The 19,745-nt window shown below is 36.1% G+C and overlaps 1 protein-coding gene across 1 annotated transcript in view; it reads left to right on the top strand.

The window, feature by feature from the left end:
- The window catches only part of LOC126183837 (collagen alpha-1(XI) chain-like), a 533,300-nt gene that overhangs the window by 352,238 nt on the left and 161,317 nt on the right, over positions 1 to 19,745 (top strand). Inside the window, exons 9-12 of the mRNA XM_049926098.1 lie at positions 8,764 to 8,899; positions 12,035 to 12,159; positions 17,588 to 17,785; positions 18,708 to 19,013. Coding sequence (XP_049782055.1) covers positions 8,764 to 8,899; positions 12,035 to 12,159; positions 17,588 to 17,785; positions 18,708 to 19,013 — 765 coding nt within the window. The remainder of the gene's footprint in view (positions 1 to 8,763; positions 8,900 to 12,034; positions 12,160 to 17,587; positions 17,786 to 18,707; positions 19,014 to 19,745) is intronic.

Here is a 19,745-nt window from a genome sequence, read left to right as displayed (position 1 = left end):
GTCATGTATCTCATGCCTCTTGCTGAAGGAATTTAGATTTTCCTTAACATCAAGAAGACACAACAATGCTTAATGACTATAAACAGTTATTGTTCCCAATGTTGTGAATAATGGCCTACAGTGTTCCTGCCTCATGCTTGATGTTATGATCATTATTGCTTTTCTTTTTAGTAGTAATACTTCCATGCAGTCTGTAGAGTGACCTTTATTCAGGAATCTAAAAATTTTAACTCCTCCACGTATTTACATTTATGAACTGTTTGTCTTTATCTGTACCACTCCAGAATTATTTACAGAAAACCATTTTCAACAAATTTATGACACAAGAAACAATGACAGTTTCATGTTTCCATCTCATAGACTAAAACTCTACTCCCAGACTACTCATTACATTGCTACGAAAATTTATAATAAATTAAAAATGAAAAACTTCCACAGTATTGAACTATGTTTACTGAAGATAAGATTATGTGCCATTCTAGTGCAAAAATGTTATTATTCACTCATGGAATTTATAATGAAGATGGAGATTTCTCTGTAGAGTAATAAACAAATGAGTAGTGATTTTTGTACATTAAGGTTGTTTTTGTTCTTTGTGCCACACATCGTATATATATCTGGCACATTATCTATCTTGATGAGTCTCCTGTACTTTAAATAAATGACTTATGTATGTACATCATGAGATAATAAGATTGTGATTCTGATTCTGACCCTATAGTAACAGGCCAGAACCAGTATGGCTGTGAAACAATGGGTAATACGCTACTAGGAGATACTGATCAGGTATTACATGTTTCTGTTTTCTTAGGAGATATGTGACACATGTGCAGTGTGTTCTTGCCAAGTGAGATTGCTGTCTATCATGAACCCCAGAAGTCTACAGCCCCTGCACAGTTTAGGCACCCTTTATCACTAAGGCTGCATACCAATTTTTGTGTTTTTTCTTCATTGGCTTTCATTTTGCTTGTAACAGATCATTTTTTTGTCACATCAAACAAAGCATCTGCTTCTTCTTGAGCCCTGCTGGCATTGATGCCCTTTCAGTACAGTGTTGTTACCTGCAAATTGCAAGAACTCTTCATGAGAGATTGAGGCGTTTCCAAAAACTAGAAACAGGAGCGGGTCCATTTCCAATCCCTGTGGCACGCTGTATTCCAACTTGTGTTCACACAGTAGTGCTCCTTGACTGATATGATCTGCCCTTCTGTTTTCCCAATAAGATCTGAGGGTTGCCAGAACAGTTGGTGTCAAATTATTTTTCCAGTCAATGGTCTTCCCTTCCCTGAAATTCTTTATTGTTATCCAAGATAATATTATTGTTCTTCCTTTCTTTGTCTCCATTTACTACTGCATGTGTAGGTGGTTTCTCTTTGGTTTTATACTGAAGTAAATAGTAGTTATGCGCAATTAAATTAGTTAAAGGGGTTGTCAAGACAAAAATTAAAATATGAAGTCAAAAATTAAAATAAAGAATACAATATTCAGATTATATTTATTTTATTGACAAAATTTTGTTTGTACACTTTATCATTTATTTTTGTATATTACAACATTCTCCAGGGGATTTCTTCCACTCTTTTAATGGTCCTGCATCCACTATCATTCTCTTCAATATTAAGTCACTGATATCTTGTCAGACTATTGATACTGACAGGATGACATCTACAGTAAGAGGCTTGGAACTCACCTGGCTACTTACATCTATAAGCATTTCAAAATCTGCTAAAAAATTTAAAAATCATAATAAATAACATTATAACAGATTTGGTTCATGTTACAAGGGATGACAGACTTCACATATAACTCGACAAGTTTCTGTTAGCTACTTCAAAATATCACCTTTACAATCATTAATCCCTCATTAAAGTTTGCACAATTCCAAAACTATGAAATAAAACATGACAAACTGCATTGTAACATGTCTTTTGATGCAAAAACTTCATATTTCATGACTCTTCCAACATAGATGGGGCAACACATCTTGCTCTCCATTGCAACATTTCTCCCATCAAGGCACCTGTGCATTAAATGGTAACTATTTAGAGGGGATGCACAAATATTGATGAATCATTGGATTCATTCCTAACCTACTTAATTATTTATAACATGAAATATGGTTAAAACTGCAAATTAGGTCACACATGCGGGAGGTACAATTCCTTCTTATACGTTGAACAGTACTTACAAAGCAACTACAAAAAAGTAGGTCCTATTTGTGTGCTTGGGTTTTAAGTTCCCATCTTAATTTCTGTATTTTGAACATAAAACGGCTGGTCCCAGCAGAGGTTTGAGTCCTCCCTCGGGCATGGGTGTGTATGTGTTTGTCCTTAGGCTAATTTAGGTTAAGCAGTGTGTAAGCTTAGGGGCTGATGACCTTAGCAGTTAAGTCCCATAAGATTTCACACGCATTTGAACTTCTTTTTGAACATAAAAAAATTAGTTAATCCACATATGCTCTGTATCAAGATTTTGAACAAAATAAAATAACTTACTGTAAATAGAAAAACTAGGGCTACTAATCTATTAGGTTAATATTGACAATATTGAGTTTCATAGTTTTCAAAATTTATAATGTATCATGTAAAAACAAAAATATATTTTAATATATCAATACAAGTTGTATCAGGTGAACTAGAAGTATGCTAGTGTTCATCATAACACATTATTTATCCATGTTGCCCATTCATAAACACAATCATAGAATGCATCACCTGAGTGATAAGAAGACATGGTATTCACAGTGTTTAAAATGACAAAAAAGTTGCATGAATTATTGAAGACCATAATGGATCTATGCTCTTTGCTTGCAACAGCAACAGAATGTGGGCAAGTGTGGATAGGAAATATTAAAAGAAGCATCAACATCTGACTTGAAGACCAACAGCCACTCTCATCTGGACAACACAAATCAGGAACTAGTTGTAGATAAAGCACTGGGACTGCAGACCTGCCAAACACAAGTCTCCAGTAACATAGCTTTACCAAGATCAAATGATTACTATTGTTGGATGTACAGAAAAGCTACACAAATACAAAATCAATTTTAAACAGAACAGAAAAAAGACTGAAACTAGACAAGTCATGAAGCTTAGAGCTAAATAAAGCAAACAGCACCAAATTGTCTGTCGTACAAGATTCATAACACGCATTTGCATCACTATATGATCTTTGACAGTGGATGGATGATGTAAAACCCAGCTGTTGTGCAGTTGCATTTAATTTGTTGCTTTCATTTTATAAGGTGCATTTTATGACTCTGTCATTTCCCTACATTTTGGTACTTTTTATAACTCTTCTGAGTATTGGTTTTGTACTTTCCAAATTATCTATCAAACTGAGATGTTATAACACAACACCTGTTTTAGAAAATCTGCAGAGGAAATGTTTTTGAGCACATGATTTTCTTATACCAGTAGTGATGCAGATGTTTCTGTAGGTTATTTTAACTTTCTGAGTTTAAATGAAAAATCTGTATCAAAATATTGTTTATGTTTTAACTATGTCCATGGATGTTGTAAATTTTCCAAATGCGCTACCTGGATTGTAAATGTGCCCCTATGATTCTTCATTTAAATTATGTGTAAATGCCTTGAGTTCCACTTTTGTAGATTGATGCTTTGTTATTGTGTAAGTTATCACTCTTATCTTAAGTACCAGTACTAATGATTCATACTGATTCTGATAGGCAGTATTTATTAAGTGATCTATAGTTGACTTTGTACAAGAAATTTCTCATGTAGGGTAACATACTGTGATTTCTCAGTTCTCAGACAATAATAGATTCATTATCTTATTTCTTGCACTATGTGCAGTTTTGAGGCCTTGAAGGAAGATTTTTGTGCCTTCATCAAGATACTTCTATGGGCATACCACAGTTATTTAGAATGCTTATATTTCTATAGCTGATGTTCCAAAATCTTTCACTCTGTTTAATAACTAATGGTTTACACCAATATTACTTTATACTAAAGATGAAGCTTCCATCACAGTGAAGTTGTTGTTTGAAAGTTTAGAGTGTAATTCATACTTTTCTGTATTTACTGTAAGTAATTTATTTTTTTCTAAATAACTATTCCTGCGGATCTAGTACTGCACAGAGTGCAAAACATATGAGACCATTCCTAAATTACTATACACATTTCTTGAAATTTTTTACACAGCTCGCTTTAACAAAAAGCAATATTATGCTGTATTTTATTACCCTACACATTTTAAAAATATGATGTTAACTGGTGCTACAGTTTTACTTTTATAGATACTCCCTTACTGTATAGGTATTTGACCAAGTAATCCTCCATGGTTGATTTGAAATTATTTCTCTCAGTTTTTGTTTTTGTGGATTTTGGTAACGCATCATATCAACCATGTGGCCAGCATGGGAAAACATTGCAGAGTGTACATTGCTATCTGTGGTGATTGCACACCCCATTAAGAACCACACCCTGCTTTTTTAATTTCCAGAGGATTATAAAAATCATAGTGGTGTCAGTGTAATTATTGTCTTTGATTAAAAGTGTTGTCTCTGTTTGTGTCAGTGCCTATTTCAAATGGTTCAAATGGCTCTGAGCACTATGGCACTTAACAGCTGAGGTCATCAGTCCCCTAGAACTTAGAACTACTTAAACCTAACTAACCTAAGGGCGTCACACACATCCATGCCCGAGGCAGCATTCGGACCTGCGACCGTAGCAGTCACACGGTTCCAGACTGAAGCGCCTAGAACTGCTCGTCCACTCCGGCCGGCCAGTGCCTATTTCTTTCAGTTACATTATGTACTGCATTGTAGCAGTTCTTTGTATTTATGTTACAAGTTTCATCAAGCTATATTTCTTGGCACTGACACGTCATGTGAAAGTTATTTTTGACCTTAATTTTTCTCTTTATTTTTAAATATCAGTCTTGATCACACAAATTTGACAATTCACAATTACCAGTTTTAGCTACTGCCTTCTCCACACCATAAAATATTCTGATGTAGGTATCAACAGTAAAATCTATATATCAACTTGAGCACTTACTATGTAACTACATGCACTGAGGGGCCAACAAAACTGGTATAGGCATGCATAGTCAAATACAGAGATATGTAAACAGTCATAATATAGTGCTGCAGTTGACAACATCTGTATAAGACAACAATGTCTGGCACAGTTTTTAGATTCATTTCTGCTGCTACAATGGCAGTTATCAAGATTGAAGTGAGTTTGGAGGTGGTGTTATCGTCGGCACATGAATGATGGGATGCTGCATCTCTGAGGTAGTGATGAAGTGGGCATTTTCCCATATGATATGGGACCCCGATTTGTCTAGATATGACTCTTATAGGTGACGTGTACGTAAGCATCCTGTCTCATCACTTGCATCCATTCATACCCATTGTGCATTTTGATGGACTTGGGCAATTCCAGCACAACAATGCGATACCCCACATGTCCAGAATTGCTACAGAGGGGCTCCAGGAACACACTTCTGAGTTTAAACATTTCCATAGGCCACCAAACTCCCCAGACATGAACGTTATTGAGCATATCTGGGATGCCTTGCAACATGCTGTTCGGAAGAGATCTCCATCTCCTTGTAGTCTTAAGGATTTAAGGACAGCCTTGCAGGATTCGTGTTGTCAGTTCCATTCAACACTATTTCAGATATTAGTTGAGTCCATGGCATGTAGTGATGTGGCACTTGTGGGTGCCTGCAGGGAGCCCACACAATATTATGCAGGTGTACCAGTTTCCTTGGCTCTTCAGTGTATGTAGATTTTGATGTTAATTCCTACATCAGAGTATTTTGTGATCTGAAGAGGGCAGTAGCCAAAACAAGTAACTGTGAATTTTAAAATTTTTGTGATCAAGAGAACCTTTACAAATAAAGTGCTATAACATGATTGCAGACTCATTTACAGACTTTTTGTCTTCAGTTGATTAACTTTTGTACACCAGTGTACTTCCCTGCATGATGATCTTTGGTCTACCCCTTCCATTAGTCTATTAATCTGTTGCTGTCATCTAAATGATTTCATACTTGCTCCTCATTTTCCCCAAAATACAACACCATATTTCAATTCCAAGTGAACATAAGCAAAATATATGGCCCCGAGATTATCATATAATATATAGTTTCTTAGTATTTGTACTGGGTGTTTCAAAATGAATATCTGGATTTTAAGGCTTTGTAACATTTATTACATTCAACTTACAATAACAAATAATACATCAAATGAGAGAGCAGCTCAAACAGTTTTCCTTACAAGTGTTCAATGTGAGCACCATTCACCACACAGGTGCACATTGAGTTGATAGGCAAGGTCTTCCCAAATCTTGATTTGTGTGTCTGAAGTAATTATTGCAACAACTGCTTCAATCCTGTTTCTTAAGTCAGGTAGATCAGCTGGTAGAGGAGGTACATACAAACAATCCTTTATGTTTGGTTATACCAGTACTATATATTTCAGTTCACCCTGGCGCTGTTAGACCATGATACAACAGCCGTTACCCGGGGTGAAGTGATGCAAGGGTTTTCTTAAAAAAATAATAAGTAAAGAAAATAAGAAAATTAAATAGAATTATATGGACAGATACTCCTAACATAGATCTAATCAGCCATTTGTATAAATAGATTTTTTTTTAAATTATATGTGTTAATACATTTTTAATTTACAAACTGTATCACTTTACCCCATTTTATGGTATCCATCCCCCCAAGAAATTTTGTACTCTCTGTTTTTCTGATTGTTTATTCACCTATTTCAGTATGAGGATTAGCTTGTGTCCTATTCCAGGTGGTGATAATGTCCATTGTTACAGTCGTTTCCAGATATATTATCAAACTATTTGAATCAAAGTACTCTACTACATTCATTACTATATTCTTTGCGACAGCCTTATATTGCTTCCAAACACTTCTTTGGCAATTCCTGTAATTAAGATGTTAGTGTTGTCTACAAATTGATATAGTTTTCTGTTACTACTGTTTGTATCTAAATAATGTACACATAGTAACAATGAGATTGAAATCAATATAGAACCATGGAGAACTCCATGTCTGACCACTAATAAATCTGACTGATGGTTGCTAAATGTACCAGTTACAACATGAGTTATCTCTACAAGCTGTTTCCTTTCATGGCTTCATGATTTAATCCATCCAACATATTCAACAACTCCAGCAGAAATTTTGATGTTTTTCCAGCATCATTTCCATGAACAAATAACAAACTAGTCAATTTTTCCAAACTGCTCATCTGGTATAGATAACCACACACATTTGTATGTACATATCAAATATCTATTTACTACAGAATTAGGCAGAGAAAGGAGGCAGAGGGTGGGGGGGGGGGGTGTATTTTACATACCAGCAGCATTCTGCCAACAGATTATCAGAAACACAGCCATGTGGAAAGTAACCCAGTCAACCTAACTACAACTGCTGTTAGCTGAGGCAACAATAGAGGAATAGCTAGCGTGCCAGTAATCTGATGAACAGCTGCATTGCTACTAGCAAAAACTAAACATTGGGTACTCGATACCCCAGTGCAATTGTTTGAGGGGTAACGCTATAGTAGTCTTATTGCCACTAGTTCTCTCTCTCTCTCTTTCTCTCTCTCTCTCTTGCATTAATTGAAGTGAAAATTCTGAATCTGTTAGTTACCAGGGACCTAAGACATTGCCCTTGTGTGTCATTTCTCTAACTGCACAAGATAATTTACAGAAAAGATTTCTAGAACTGTCTTACATGAGCCCCTATCCCTGGTCTGCAGAATCTGTAATAACGTCAGCAGATATTATCATCTTTTTTGTGCAATAAATATAGCCATCACAGTCATCTAACCTATTCTTGCAATATATATTTCACTGCCATTCTCTTCTGATTTCAGTCAGCTTTCTGTTCCTAACCAACTCGTGTGATCTTTTTTTGCTGATACAAATTGATGTCAATTTAAACTTTGTCCAAAAACAACATTCATCATAAGGATTCACCAGTCATAAGAAACATCATTTTTCATACTTACCTGCCCCATGTTCTTCACCTCATCAATTAAAAGAAATTTAAGTTTCATTTCACTGTTATTTGTCATCAATGCAGCAGTCTTAGGAAAAAAATTTGCCATGGAAGGCATTAATTAACCACCATGAAGAAATACGTCTACGTAGAACTAACATTAGTGGCCATACAATAGAGTCATTGGCAACAGTTCATCGTGCTGAGTTGCCTTGTTCCATTTCTTCCTTGCCTTCCCCTCCCACCCCCCTTCTTCCCCTACCATTATTCACTGTGAGCTGGCCAGATGCTCACTGCTAAGGTGTGAGCATGAGCCAGCTGGTACCAGCAGACTGGTGAACAAGCCTAAATTGCACTGTGTCATTGGCAACAGTTCATCATGCTGAGCTGCCTTGTTCCATTTCTTCCTTGCGTCCCCCCTCCCCCCCTCTTCCCCTACCATTATTCAGTGTGAGCTGGCCAGATACTCACTGCTAAGGTGTGAGCATGAGCCAGCTCATACCAGCAGACTGGTGAACAAGCCTAAATTGCACTACGTACAGGATCATATAAACAAATTTAGTGTTCTAAGAACCCATCTCTCTGTGGAATGAGAAGCACATTTGACAGTCATAATACCTATAAAACCTATTTCTATCTTAAACTGAACAACAGAACTGATTTTCAGAAATTATATGTAGATTCAGATGCACATAGCCTGATGTTTTATGTAAACTACTGAAATAGATGATAGATAATCACCTCCACATCATTTCATTTTAGGGTCCACGCGGTCTGCGGGGAATGATGGGGCTACCAGGGAGAGAGGGAAGAAGAGGAAGGCCAGGCAGGGATGGAGAACGTGGCATCACAGGACCAATGGGCATGAAGGGTGAACAAGGGATACAAGGGCAACCAGGTGAGTAATCCATCTTTCAAACAATCTCAACCCACAAGATGTAATTCAAAAATATTCTTTTGAAATACACTGCATATTGAAACAAGTGAGAGTTATAGCATAATAGTAAGCTAACATTCACATTCTTTTGAAAATTGCATAGTTCTGCATAGCTAGTATTAATATCTTGTTGATGGAGTGGAAAGAATGTTGCTCTTTAAGATAGTAGAATTTCTATGCATTTCCCTCACAAACATATTTTCTTTCATTATGAATGTTGGGGATTGACCACATTTCTTAATGTATGCCACAGACCCAATAAATCTGTTACAGTCTTTCAAGTTATTTACATATCAAGTTAAGTCCTTTCCGCAATAGATTATCAGACTGCACAATATGATATCAAAGGAGTACTTTCATACAACATTTTGTAGCAGGTAAAAGTGGGTGCGCAATAAATTCCAACATTTTAATGAACTCAGTGGATACTCTTTCATGAATTTGTTTTGAAAAATTATAGTCACTACTCAGTTCTCATGCGCTTTGTTTACTGTGGGTGACCAAATGTCATAGAAGCTGATAATTTGTATAGGTAAGACAGCACTATTAATTTATCAAACTACTCATATGTTTTTAAATAATACTGTGAAGTATGATACAGGAAAGGTAAATGCTTGCAAGACACATTAAGACTGCATGTCTTATTACTCCTGTTACAACCGATGACCCCAGCAGTTTGGTCCCTAAGGAATTCACACACATACTTGTGTTACAGTGGGCAATGCAAATATCAAGTTCTTTCAAATATTGCAGAAGTTTGATACATTTAATTTAAATGATATTTATTAACGCACCTGGTTGATCATCTAAAGCAACTATGGTGACTTACATGAAGCTCATTATTGCTACAGACACACATAAAAAAACACACACACACACACACATACTCACACTCTTTCTTGTTGTCAGGTTATTTTACCGCAGTGTCAGTAGAAGGTAGCTCCCTCCTTTTCTCTCTTACTTCCTCTCTCTCTCTCTCTCTCTCTCTCTCTCTCTCTCTCTCTCTCTCTTTTTCTGTGTGTGTGTGTGTGTGTGTGTGTGTGTGTGTGTGTGTGTGTGTGTTACACTGAGATGTTACTGACTTTAGTTCTTTTGTTACTTGGCTTACTGTGTACTTATAAGTGATCTTGGGCTGGTAGAAGCCTTTTATAATACATGGAAAATAGCTTCATAACAGATCTAAGAGTTTTGTATGATTTTGAATCATCGAGCTTAACAAAATTTCAGAAAAATCATGTCTCTTTTTTTTTTTAAATCAATTGTGCTATCATAATACATTCTTTTCTTCTGTTGGCCTTAAGAATGGCAAGCAGTATAGTTAATATTCAAGTTACACTTTGTAATTGGATTCATCTGTTAGTCAATATGCTTGAATTAACAGTAACTCCATACATCAAATTTCTCTAAGCACTTTTATTATACTTTCATTTCTACTGTCCCAGTCCTTTATGTAAGTTTTATATTTTCTCTAAGTAGCTTTTGACACTGGGTGCTCTTGTAGTAGGAACCACCCTGGTATTTGCCTGAAGTAATTTAGAGCAAAATCAGTATGGCTGGATGAGGATATGGATTTCCACACTCCTGAATACAAGGCCAGTTTGTCAAAAGTGGAACATCATTCAGTTTATTCCCAGAGTAATCACTCCTGATATTCTTATGGCCCTTATCTGTAGTTTAAAAAACTCTTAGCTTTTGGTAAGAGTCCATAAATATCCATAGCTACAAGATCTATTTGTCGCGTTGATGTGATATTTTGCATGAACCTTGTGCACTTCTGATTACTGACTTTGGTACCTATCACAAGTTGAGAACTTTTTCCTTACCTCCTGCCCCCCCCCCCCCCAACCCCCGTGCCCCCCTTCCTTCTCCCACTCCCCTCTGACAATAGTATACAAAGTATCCACACAATGGTCAGTTTGTGATGTCATGTGATCACTGCCCAAGATTGTGGAGTTGCACCAATGGAACTTGTAGAGGGAAGACTTGACACTGCATTTTTCATTTAGCAATAGGGCCACAATTTGTCAAATTTCAGTCCTTCTTTTTCTGTGGCCTCTATCTACATCCTAGTCTAGTAATTATAGATCTTGCTAAAACCACTGTGTCAGAGAAATAAATTTGGCCTTGCCATGTGATAGCCATTGTACTTGTTTGGAACAATAATTTGGCATCAACCTCTTTGTATAACAAGTTTTTAACTTGTGTTTGTTGTATTACCTCAATGTGGTTCAGTTGACAGTACTTGAGTGTTGTAATTTACCCCTCCCTTCTTTGTTGTTGTTACTGTCCACTATGGTAAAGTCTTTTCAAAAAATTTGAGAGAAGTAAGGTTTACAATAAACTTGTTACTTATCTTTTCTCACACAGTTCGCTCCAATTTTTCATGTCTAGGGGTCTGATTCTTGAAGCTGAAATTCTCACTGTTCAGTTGATCAAAATAATTTTGAAGAATATTGCAGAATCTTTGTTTTTTACAATAATTTATTGTCTCTCATTTTACTATATTGCACTGTCTTTTGAATTTTCACATTAACAAAGCTGAAATTACATTCTTCATCCAAAATACAAAAATATGTCTGATCACATCAGAGGCAGACTTACTACTCCCTCACTCTATGGTAATAACAATGTTCCAAAGGACTTACGATTTTTCTTGACAAATTAATTTCTGTTAGTTTAGATTATTATTTTATAAGTGAATCTAGAAATAAACATAATAAACAATACTCAATTGTATAATTAATAATAGAAATTTTAAGTGTACCAAATATTTCATAATTTCAAATGTTTCTAAAAAAGAAAAAAACAGTTTTAACTGTACATTAAGAGCTAGTACATACCAATTGTAACAATGAAAATAAAGCAATTCCTTTTCATAAATTTTGGCAATATAACATATTGTGTATAAAATTATATGAAATTTTTCAGAAGAACAGCTGAGATAATATAGACCTGTCCAAAATTCAAAAAATATTGGCACTATGTACCAATTTATTCATTATCTCTGTAATTAAATCTTGATTTCATATTTTTGGTATGTATTACATTGAAATATTTGCATATAGTTTATTATTAATCTTCCTATATTAAAAACAGGTTTACCTGGTGAGAAAGGTGATCGAGGCTATCCTGGTAGTCCTGGAGCACCTGGTCTTCCAGGACATGATGGAATGCAGGGTGAAGAAGGACCTAGTGGCTTACCAGGACTGCCAGGTGAACTGGTAAGTAGTCCATGTGATATTGTTCACATAACTTCATGTTTCCATGAACCCATAAATAACAGATTAAAACTTATTTATTGATTATCAGCCAGTAGTGATAACATCTGCCTTCATACATATGATGTTAAATGCAAGGCCCATTTTGTTTGACTTATAAAGGACATATTTTATAGTTATGTAAATTGTTCCCATATGACATCATGTTATGCCAAGATAAAGTTACCTTTTCTTGTGCAAAATATGTTTAGATTGGAGTACTGATGTTTCTAAGGATATGAAGTGGACTGCAGTTGCCTTTCTGAAAAGTTGGATGTAGATGATACCCATGAAAGAAACAAGGCAAATCAGATGGAAGAGATTTTTACCTTCATTTCACATTGCCACTTCTAAATTCCTACATTATTCCACCATAATACCAATGAGCACATTTACAGGTTATTCAAAAAGATGAACCTGATTTAATTAATTTTTATTCATTAAATATAAGTTGTATATGTATGCTCTACACACCATTCTAAAGAAGGGGATCTAAACTTTTTATTACCATTGATAGAATGCTGATAGCTGTGTAACCAATCTCTGGGGTACTCAACATTGGCAGACAGACAGTTCATGCCAGTTTTGAATAACATGGCTACCAAGGTATTCTGCATTCCTGAGTCCAGCAGAAGTGGGTTGGCAATTCCAGCGCAGGGATATGATTGTCTGCAGATATTGATTTGGGGTGGGGGAGCGAGTGCCAAGACTCTGAAATTGTCATTTTTTATGTAAATGAGTTGGTCAATTTTAAAATGTTTCATGCCACAAGAACTAACTTTTATAGGTGATACAAAAATTTTATTTTATCACAGAGATTTCTAGAAATGGACAAGAATTCTGTAATGAATAAAAACTCTATACTCCATATTGTGACGGGGAGGGAGCAAGAGGGAGCAAATATCCCTGTTGCACTCCTCCTCCCCCCCCCCCCCCCCCCCACACACACACACTTCACCCCCCATTTGAGGATGACTGTACACAGAGTGCATTTTGTCTCTTATTCAGCATCAAACCAACAATTAGGGAAATGATAAGTCAATGGTTTAAGTAATTTCAACAAATAGGATGAATTTGGAAGGGGCTCCATATGTTCTGATCTCATGTGTCAGATGAGCACGCTACACAAGTCCAAAAATGTTTTGTGAATAGTCCAAATAAGTCAACCATTAGAGTTAGCAGAGAACTACAAATATCTTAACTAACTATATGATGATGTCTAAGATGGTGTTTGCTGAAGAAGCTGTACCACTTACAACTTTTGCAACTCTTGTTAAAAATGGTGAAGAAAGTGTAGACCTGTTAAATATTGTGGCATTGTAAAAAATATGGAAGAGAAATCTTACTACAACACTTAATTTTTAGCAGAAAAATGATGTTTCATCTCAGTCAAAGTGAACAGACACAGCATTTGCATATGGGGTCTGGGGGTCTGTGAAATCCCATTTAAACATTGCCACATAACAAAGATTCAGTGATGTTAAGCATGTTTACACCTTACTGCAGAGCAAATTTTATGGGCCATTCATTTTTGCATAGGTAACTGATAGTAGAATAACATACCCGGACATGTTAGAACAGTGGGACTTTTCTGACAGAGGGAGGCCACGATCAGATCATGGATTTACTTCAAAGTTTGTACACTTTTAATAGTACATTAGGGCAACATAATGTGCAATTGGTAAGGTGTATTACTTACATAATAACGAGAAAATTGCAAGAGAAATTATGTGTGTCAGTGATGTATTGATGCACTACAACCATGAGTGGTGGTCATGTGGTTAGCATTCAAGCTCCATATTTGGTGGATTGCTAGATTGAGTCCACTCATCTAGTTTTTTCAATTTACATTTTTTTCAACACTAGCTACATTATTTTGTTCACATTACATTTCAAAGGTAATATGATGAAAAGACACATGTATTTCCACAAACTTTTATTGACTTTCCAGTGTTATTTGGTCATTTACTAATTTTTATTATTACAACAAATATTATGCGACTTTTATGTCTATAGGCAAGTTAAAAACTTTATCAAGCAGCTTCAAATCAGTTCATATTTTATTGACAACAAATGAGAAATTGCTTCACATGAAGCATGAAGAAGCTATTAAAATAGATTCAATTGTACATCATCAATTTCCAACAACAATATTTATGAAAATGTTGTGTCACACATGGTTCACATCTAATTTGTTGGAAGAAAGCAACATTTTTAAAAATGACAATAAGCTTTGTTTTTCTGCGGCAAATCTGAAAATTCCTTGTGCATTCAGGAAAATTGTATTTGTTCAGTGTAATAGATGCCATTTTAATTTATGTTTTCCATGTCTGTATGAAACATACCATCCTACAACTTGTAATGTCAAAAGCACATCTGACGATTAATCATAAATTACCACCATATTCTGGCACATTGTAACTCACTGTATTATTGAATGAAATTATTTTCACCTTTATTTATTGGTGTTTGACTTGGCATTTCCAAGCCTTTCCATCATCCTTGAAACCTGTATCTGCAGATCAAAGAGTCCAGTTGCTAAGCAGTTCTGGTACCTGCTTTGATTGCAGGTATGGAGGATTTTAGAAACCATGACGGCATACATTTTCATGAAAACTTCATGTGTTTGGTTGTTTATTTGTCTATAATTATAAATATACTTCATGGTTATAATTAAACTTTCCCTATTTAACATGTTATAACATCGAAACTAATTACCATACTAGTATCAAACGTGGTAGCATTAATGTCCAGAGTAGAGGGTTTCTTGATTTTGATGCGTCACAGCACCAGCATCCAGTTCCATCTATGGACACCAGGTGCCATGATCAGCCATCATGATTCATAGCCTCACATGCCTGATCAGCCGCAGTGCACTTGTTGACATGTCAACATAGCTTGGACAAAAGGAGTAGGGCATTATTGGTAAATCTCTATCATCAAAACAGCAGTAATGCTGCAGCTGCACTTTGAGAATATCACTAGCTGAAAGGCTTATGGAAGGGTCTTTTTTCTCCACCTGCTGTGCGGGGCATGATGAAGAAGTTCGAATCAACTGGAGAACTGGGCATCCCTCCGGAAAGAGGCCAACGACCAGTTGCACCACAGGTGCTGTTATTATGGCAGACAACACTGTGTGCAATTCTTGATCATCAGGTAGTGCTTGTGCTGTTTCACGGCAGTTGAACATCCCATAGTCCACACTGCAAAAGGTGCTTCAAACCATTCTCAAATGGTATTCGTACAAGATCCATATCGTACAGCAGCTTGCAGCACACAACGCACGACGTGTTGACTTTGCTCTCCACTTTCTCCCTAGGACTGAAGTTGACAATGTCCTATGGACATATGAAGCTCATTTTTCTCTGATGGATGAGGTGAACATACAGAATTGCCAAGTGTGGGGATCTTCACCTCCAGTCACTGTGCATGAAGTTCCTCTGTATGGTAAATGTGTCACCGTATGGTGTTGCTTCATGGCTATGTTCATCATTGGCCCATTCATTTTTGGATAGGTTGGCACTCAGGGACCAAAGATGTGCAGTGTGACTGGCCACCATTACTTTGATATGCTTCACTAGCATGTCACACCTGCCCTACAGGAGAGAAATGCATTGAACTCAACAGTTTCCATGCCAGATGGGGCCCCACTACACATCGCTCATGAAGTTCACCTGCTTCTCTGAAATACATTAGGAAATGATTGAATTATTAGCCGATTGTTTCAAAATGCTTGGCCAGCACAATCACCTAATCTCACTCCTGTGATTTCTGGTTGTGGGGCTATGTGCTGTTCTGTAGTGCAACATATCAAGAGAAGTAGCCAGCATATCTACAGACATGCTTCATTCTGTGTGCAGAATGTAATCCTGCACTTTCAGACTCTTCTGGACACTGGTGGGTGCCTTATTCACCTTTTGGTATGACATATCATGGCAGCACATTAAAATTGTTTCAGTTGAACTGATTCTGCTTAATTTCTCTTCCCTATGTCCTTGACACTGATACACCAAGTTTTGTTCTCATATGGTAATTAGTTTCCATTTTATAACATGTTAAATAGGGAAAGTGTAATTATAACCACCTAGTAATAATTGTTGCAATAATATAAATTAGAAAACAATCAATTAACATTGGAACTTCAATAAAATTCCATTCAAATAAATGGATCTTTTCATCATATTACCTTTCTAACTTAATATGTATGAAATAATGTGACTAGTATTAAAATGTATACATATGAGCTGGACTCGATCCAGCGATCTACTGATTACAGAGCTTGAATCCTAACCACATGACTTCCATCATCTCATGCTAAGGGAGCCACAACACACCAGTAAATCACTGACATATAAAATTCTCTTGCAATTTTCTCAAAATCACCTAAATAATACACCTTGCTACTTGCTCATTATTTTGTTCTCATGGGCTACTAAAAGTGTACAAAGTCTGAAGTAAATCTGTGATCCAAACATTGTGGCCTCCCCTTGTCAATTTAACAGAGATTCAAAAGAGTTCATTATTTGAACAGGCTGGAACACCACCCTGTTGGCACCTTGATGTCTAAGAATTTTTGAATCAATCCCTTTATCAGTGATGGACAGGCCACACTGGGAAAAAACCTGGCTCTTATGTTCCTACCAACAAGATCTCCTGATCTCACACCCTGTAGCTTTTTTTAATAACTATAGCTGACCAGCAGAAGTGCATCTCAGCTATGGTAAATTTGGTAACACAACAGATGAGGGCAGCTGCTGCTTAGATGGTTGTCTTGCAGCAGAAGAAGGACACACAAACCTGCGTTAGTAAACTGTATAACTTCCTGTTTAAATCTGTACATACTTCATCCTTTTTCAGTTTCTGTTTCATGAAGTCAAAACTAATTAAATAGGGTCCATATTCTTGTGTAACATTCTACTGAAATGGAAAAAAATACTTGTTAATATCAAAGCAATTGCTTTCTCATATTGTAAATTTGCCAGTAATTTAAAAATTAGTTACTTCTTTGAAAGTGAATGAAATCATGGAGCTTATAGCTTTATGAGTACACAAATAATTATGATTTTCCATTGACATAATAAAATCATTTAAGCAAAATTTACCTTTGTTTCATTATCAAGACTTTGTAACCATATAGTACATATATCACAAATTTATTTAATTGATTAATCACTAAATATATGCCTCAGTTTTATTATTTCACACATATATTTTACACAAAGACCTCAAAATTTAAAGTAGAAGAAATAAATATTGGAAGAATTACTTAATATGTGCAGTTATACTGAATTTCTTAAGTGTTTAAAAATTAAATTTCTTTGTTTAGACAGACATTACATATTTTTTTTACAAATGATTCAAATTTGTATTTCTTCATGATATGTGATTTCAGGGACCAAGGGGTTTTCCAGGGCCTAGAGGTTTTCCGGGTCTTCCCGGTCCTCCAGGTATTCCTGGCAGTGAAGGCCCTATAGGGCCGAAAGGAAATAATGGACCACCTGGTCAGCCTGGACCCCCAGGGCAGACTGGTCCTGTTGGTCCAGTAGGACCTCCAGGGCCACAAGGACAACTTGGGCCTCCAGGACTGGCTGTAAGTAAGAACAGCACATTACAAGGACCATAAACTATATGTGTGAAATGGGTTGTTCTTTCATCCAGGGTTAATCTAATAAGTAATGAATGTTTACATAGATATTTTCATGGATGATCATTGGTACATTTTTCTGCTGATGTTAAAATTATTAACTATTGTTTGTGATGTTTCTAATGTTTTCATGAAATATGGTATACTAACAGTGTTCATTTATACCTCCATTCCTCATCCAGATACATGCTTCTATTAAATTTATTTTAACTCATTCCTGAGTTACCCAGTTGCTCTCTCTCTCTCTCTCTCTCTCTCTCTCTCTCTCTCTCTCTCTCTCTCTCTCTCTCTCTCTCTCTCCCTCCCTCCCTCCCTCCCTCCCTCCCTCCCTCTCTCCCTCTTCCTCTCTCTTGAAATGATGTTCTCAAATAAAACAGTTGTTTCTGATTTAGGAATTGTGGCTTCCCAACTTAGTCTTAATTTTCTGTTCTTCTTGAGACTGTTTCTGATTTTTGCTCATAATCTTCAAAGCACTAGATTACTGAAGGTATCTAGGCATTTATATGTGTGTGATTAGAGTGCAATTCACACTAAGTGTTTTGCAGAGGGTTGATAAAACACTTTCATTCTTACTGTGTAGAACAACTTAATGTCACCTACTTGGGCTAAATAGTTGATTAAGGATAAATATTTGTCCAAAAATGCTCTTTGGAGAGTTTTGACTGCTTAATCTAAGCCTAAGTAGTTTGATTAGTGGAAATTGTTCATAGCTGTTATTGTTTTTGTGATTTGTAAATACAGATTATTATGCCCGAATACTTTGGTTAATGAAAATAATTTGAGAAAAGTGCAGTGTTTAATTTTTCTGTTTATTCCTGCAAAAGAAACAGTAACAATCATCCTACAAATTATAAATTATTAATTTCAGGGACCTCAAGGTAAGCCTGGAATACCAGGTCTGCCAGGATCAGAAGGGTCCCCAGGACATCCAGGAAATCCAGGCAGCCCAGGGTCAAAGGGGGACACAGGTCCACAAGGACCTCAGGGTCCTGTTGGTTTTCCAGGACCAAGAGGTGTGAAAGGAGATGAAGGAAAGAGAGGAAGTACGGGAGACAAAGGAGACAAAGGAGATAGGGGTGCTGATGGTGAGAAAGGAGACATGGGGATGAAAGGAGAAAGAGGAGCCACTGGTCCACAAGGTATACCTGGACTTGAAGGGCCTGAAGGTCCAAAGGTTGGTTCAAACATTAATTATAATCTGATATTGTTGTTTTCAGATAAGGTAAGGTAAAGAAAAGTATAATACAAAACATTATAGTACAGTGTACTGGCACCTACAGCATGCATAATTTCATTGTATTAAGTATATTTACTTTGCCACACATGAAGTAATTTGGATTACACTTACTTTGAAGTAAGTATTCAGATATATTACAGGAAGAATCTAGACATCTAGACACATACTTTAAAGCATTTAAACAGTTCCTCACAAAGACTGACTCTGAACACTCATCAAGTGTAACAATAAGCCAGTGTTTTGTACTTCACAAGTAGCATTCCAGGGAAGTAATCAATGTTCTGCATTACAAAATTACCATTATCATATACTAGAGGAAGTATTTGAAATCATAGCTCTCCTAAACATTAACGTTGTATGTGTGACTAATAAGCTGCTTTTGTAATTACAGAGAATTGTATAATGAACACTTAATCACAAAAAAGTTGGCTAATCGACATCTCAGCTACAGTTGCAATTATCTACACCACTCGTGTCAATTAAATACAACATACCAGGCATTTTCAGTTTTTCTTTCATTGTTTTTCCCTTGCTATTTGAATATTATACAAGAATAAATATGGCAACATTCTATACTTATTTTAAGAAATACAGTACCTTTACTACCTATAGAATATATTTCTATGAAGCACCCATACACAGCAGTAGTAATTTGTGGTCTGAGGTAAT

The sequence above is a fragment of the Schistocerca cancellata genome, chromosome 4, assembly GCF_023864275.1.
Source record: "Schistocerca cancellata isolate TAMUIC-IGC-003103 chromosome 4, iqSchCanc2.1, whole genome shotgun sequence".
NCBI classification, from domain to species: Eukaryota; Metazoa; Arthropoda; class Insecta; order Orthoptera; family Acrididae; genus Schistocerca; species Schistocerca cancellata.
This window is presented reverse-complemented; position numbering and strand designations above follow the sequence as displayed.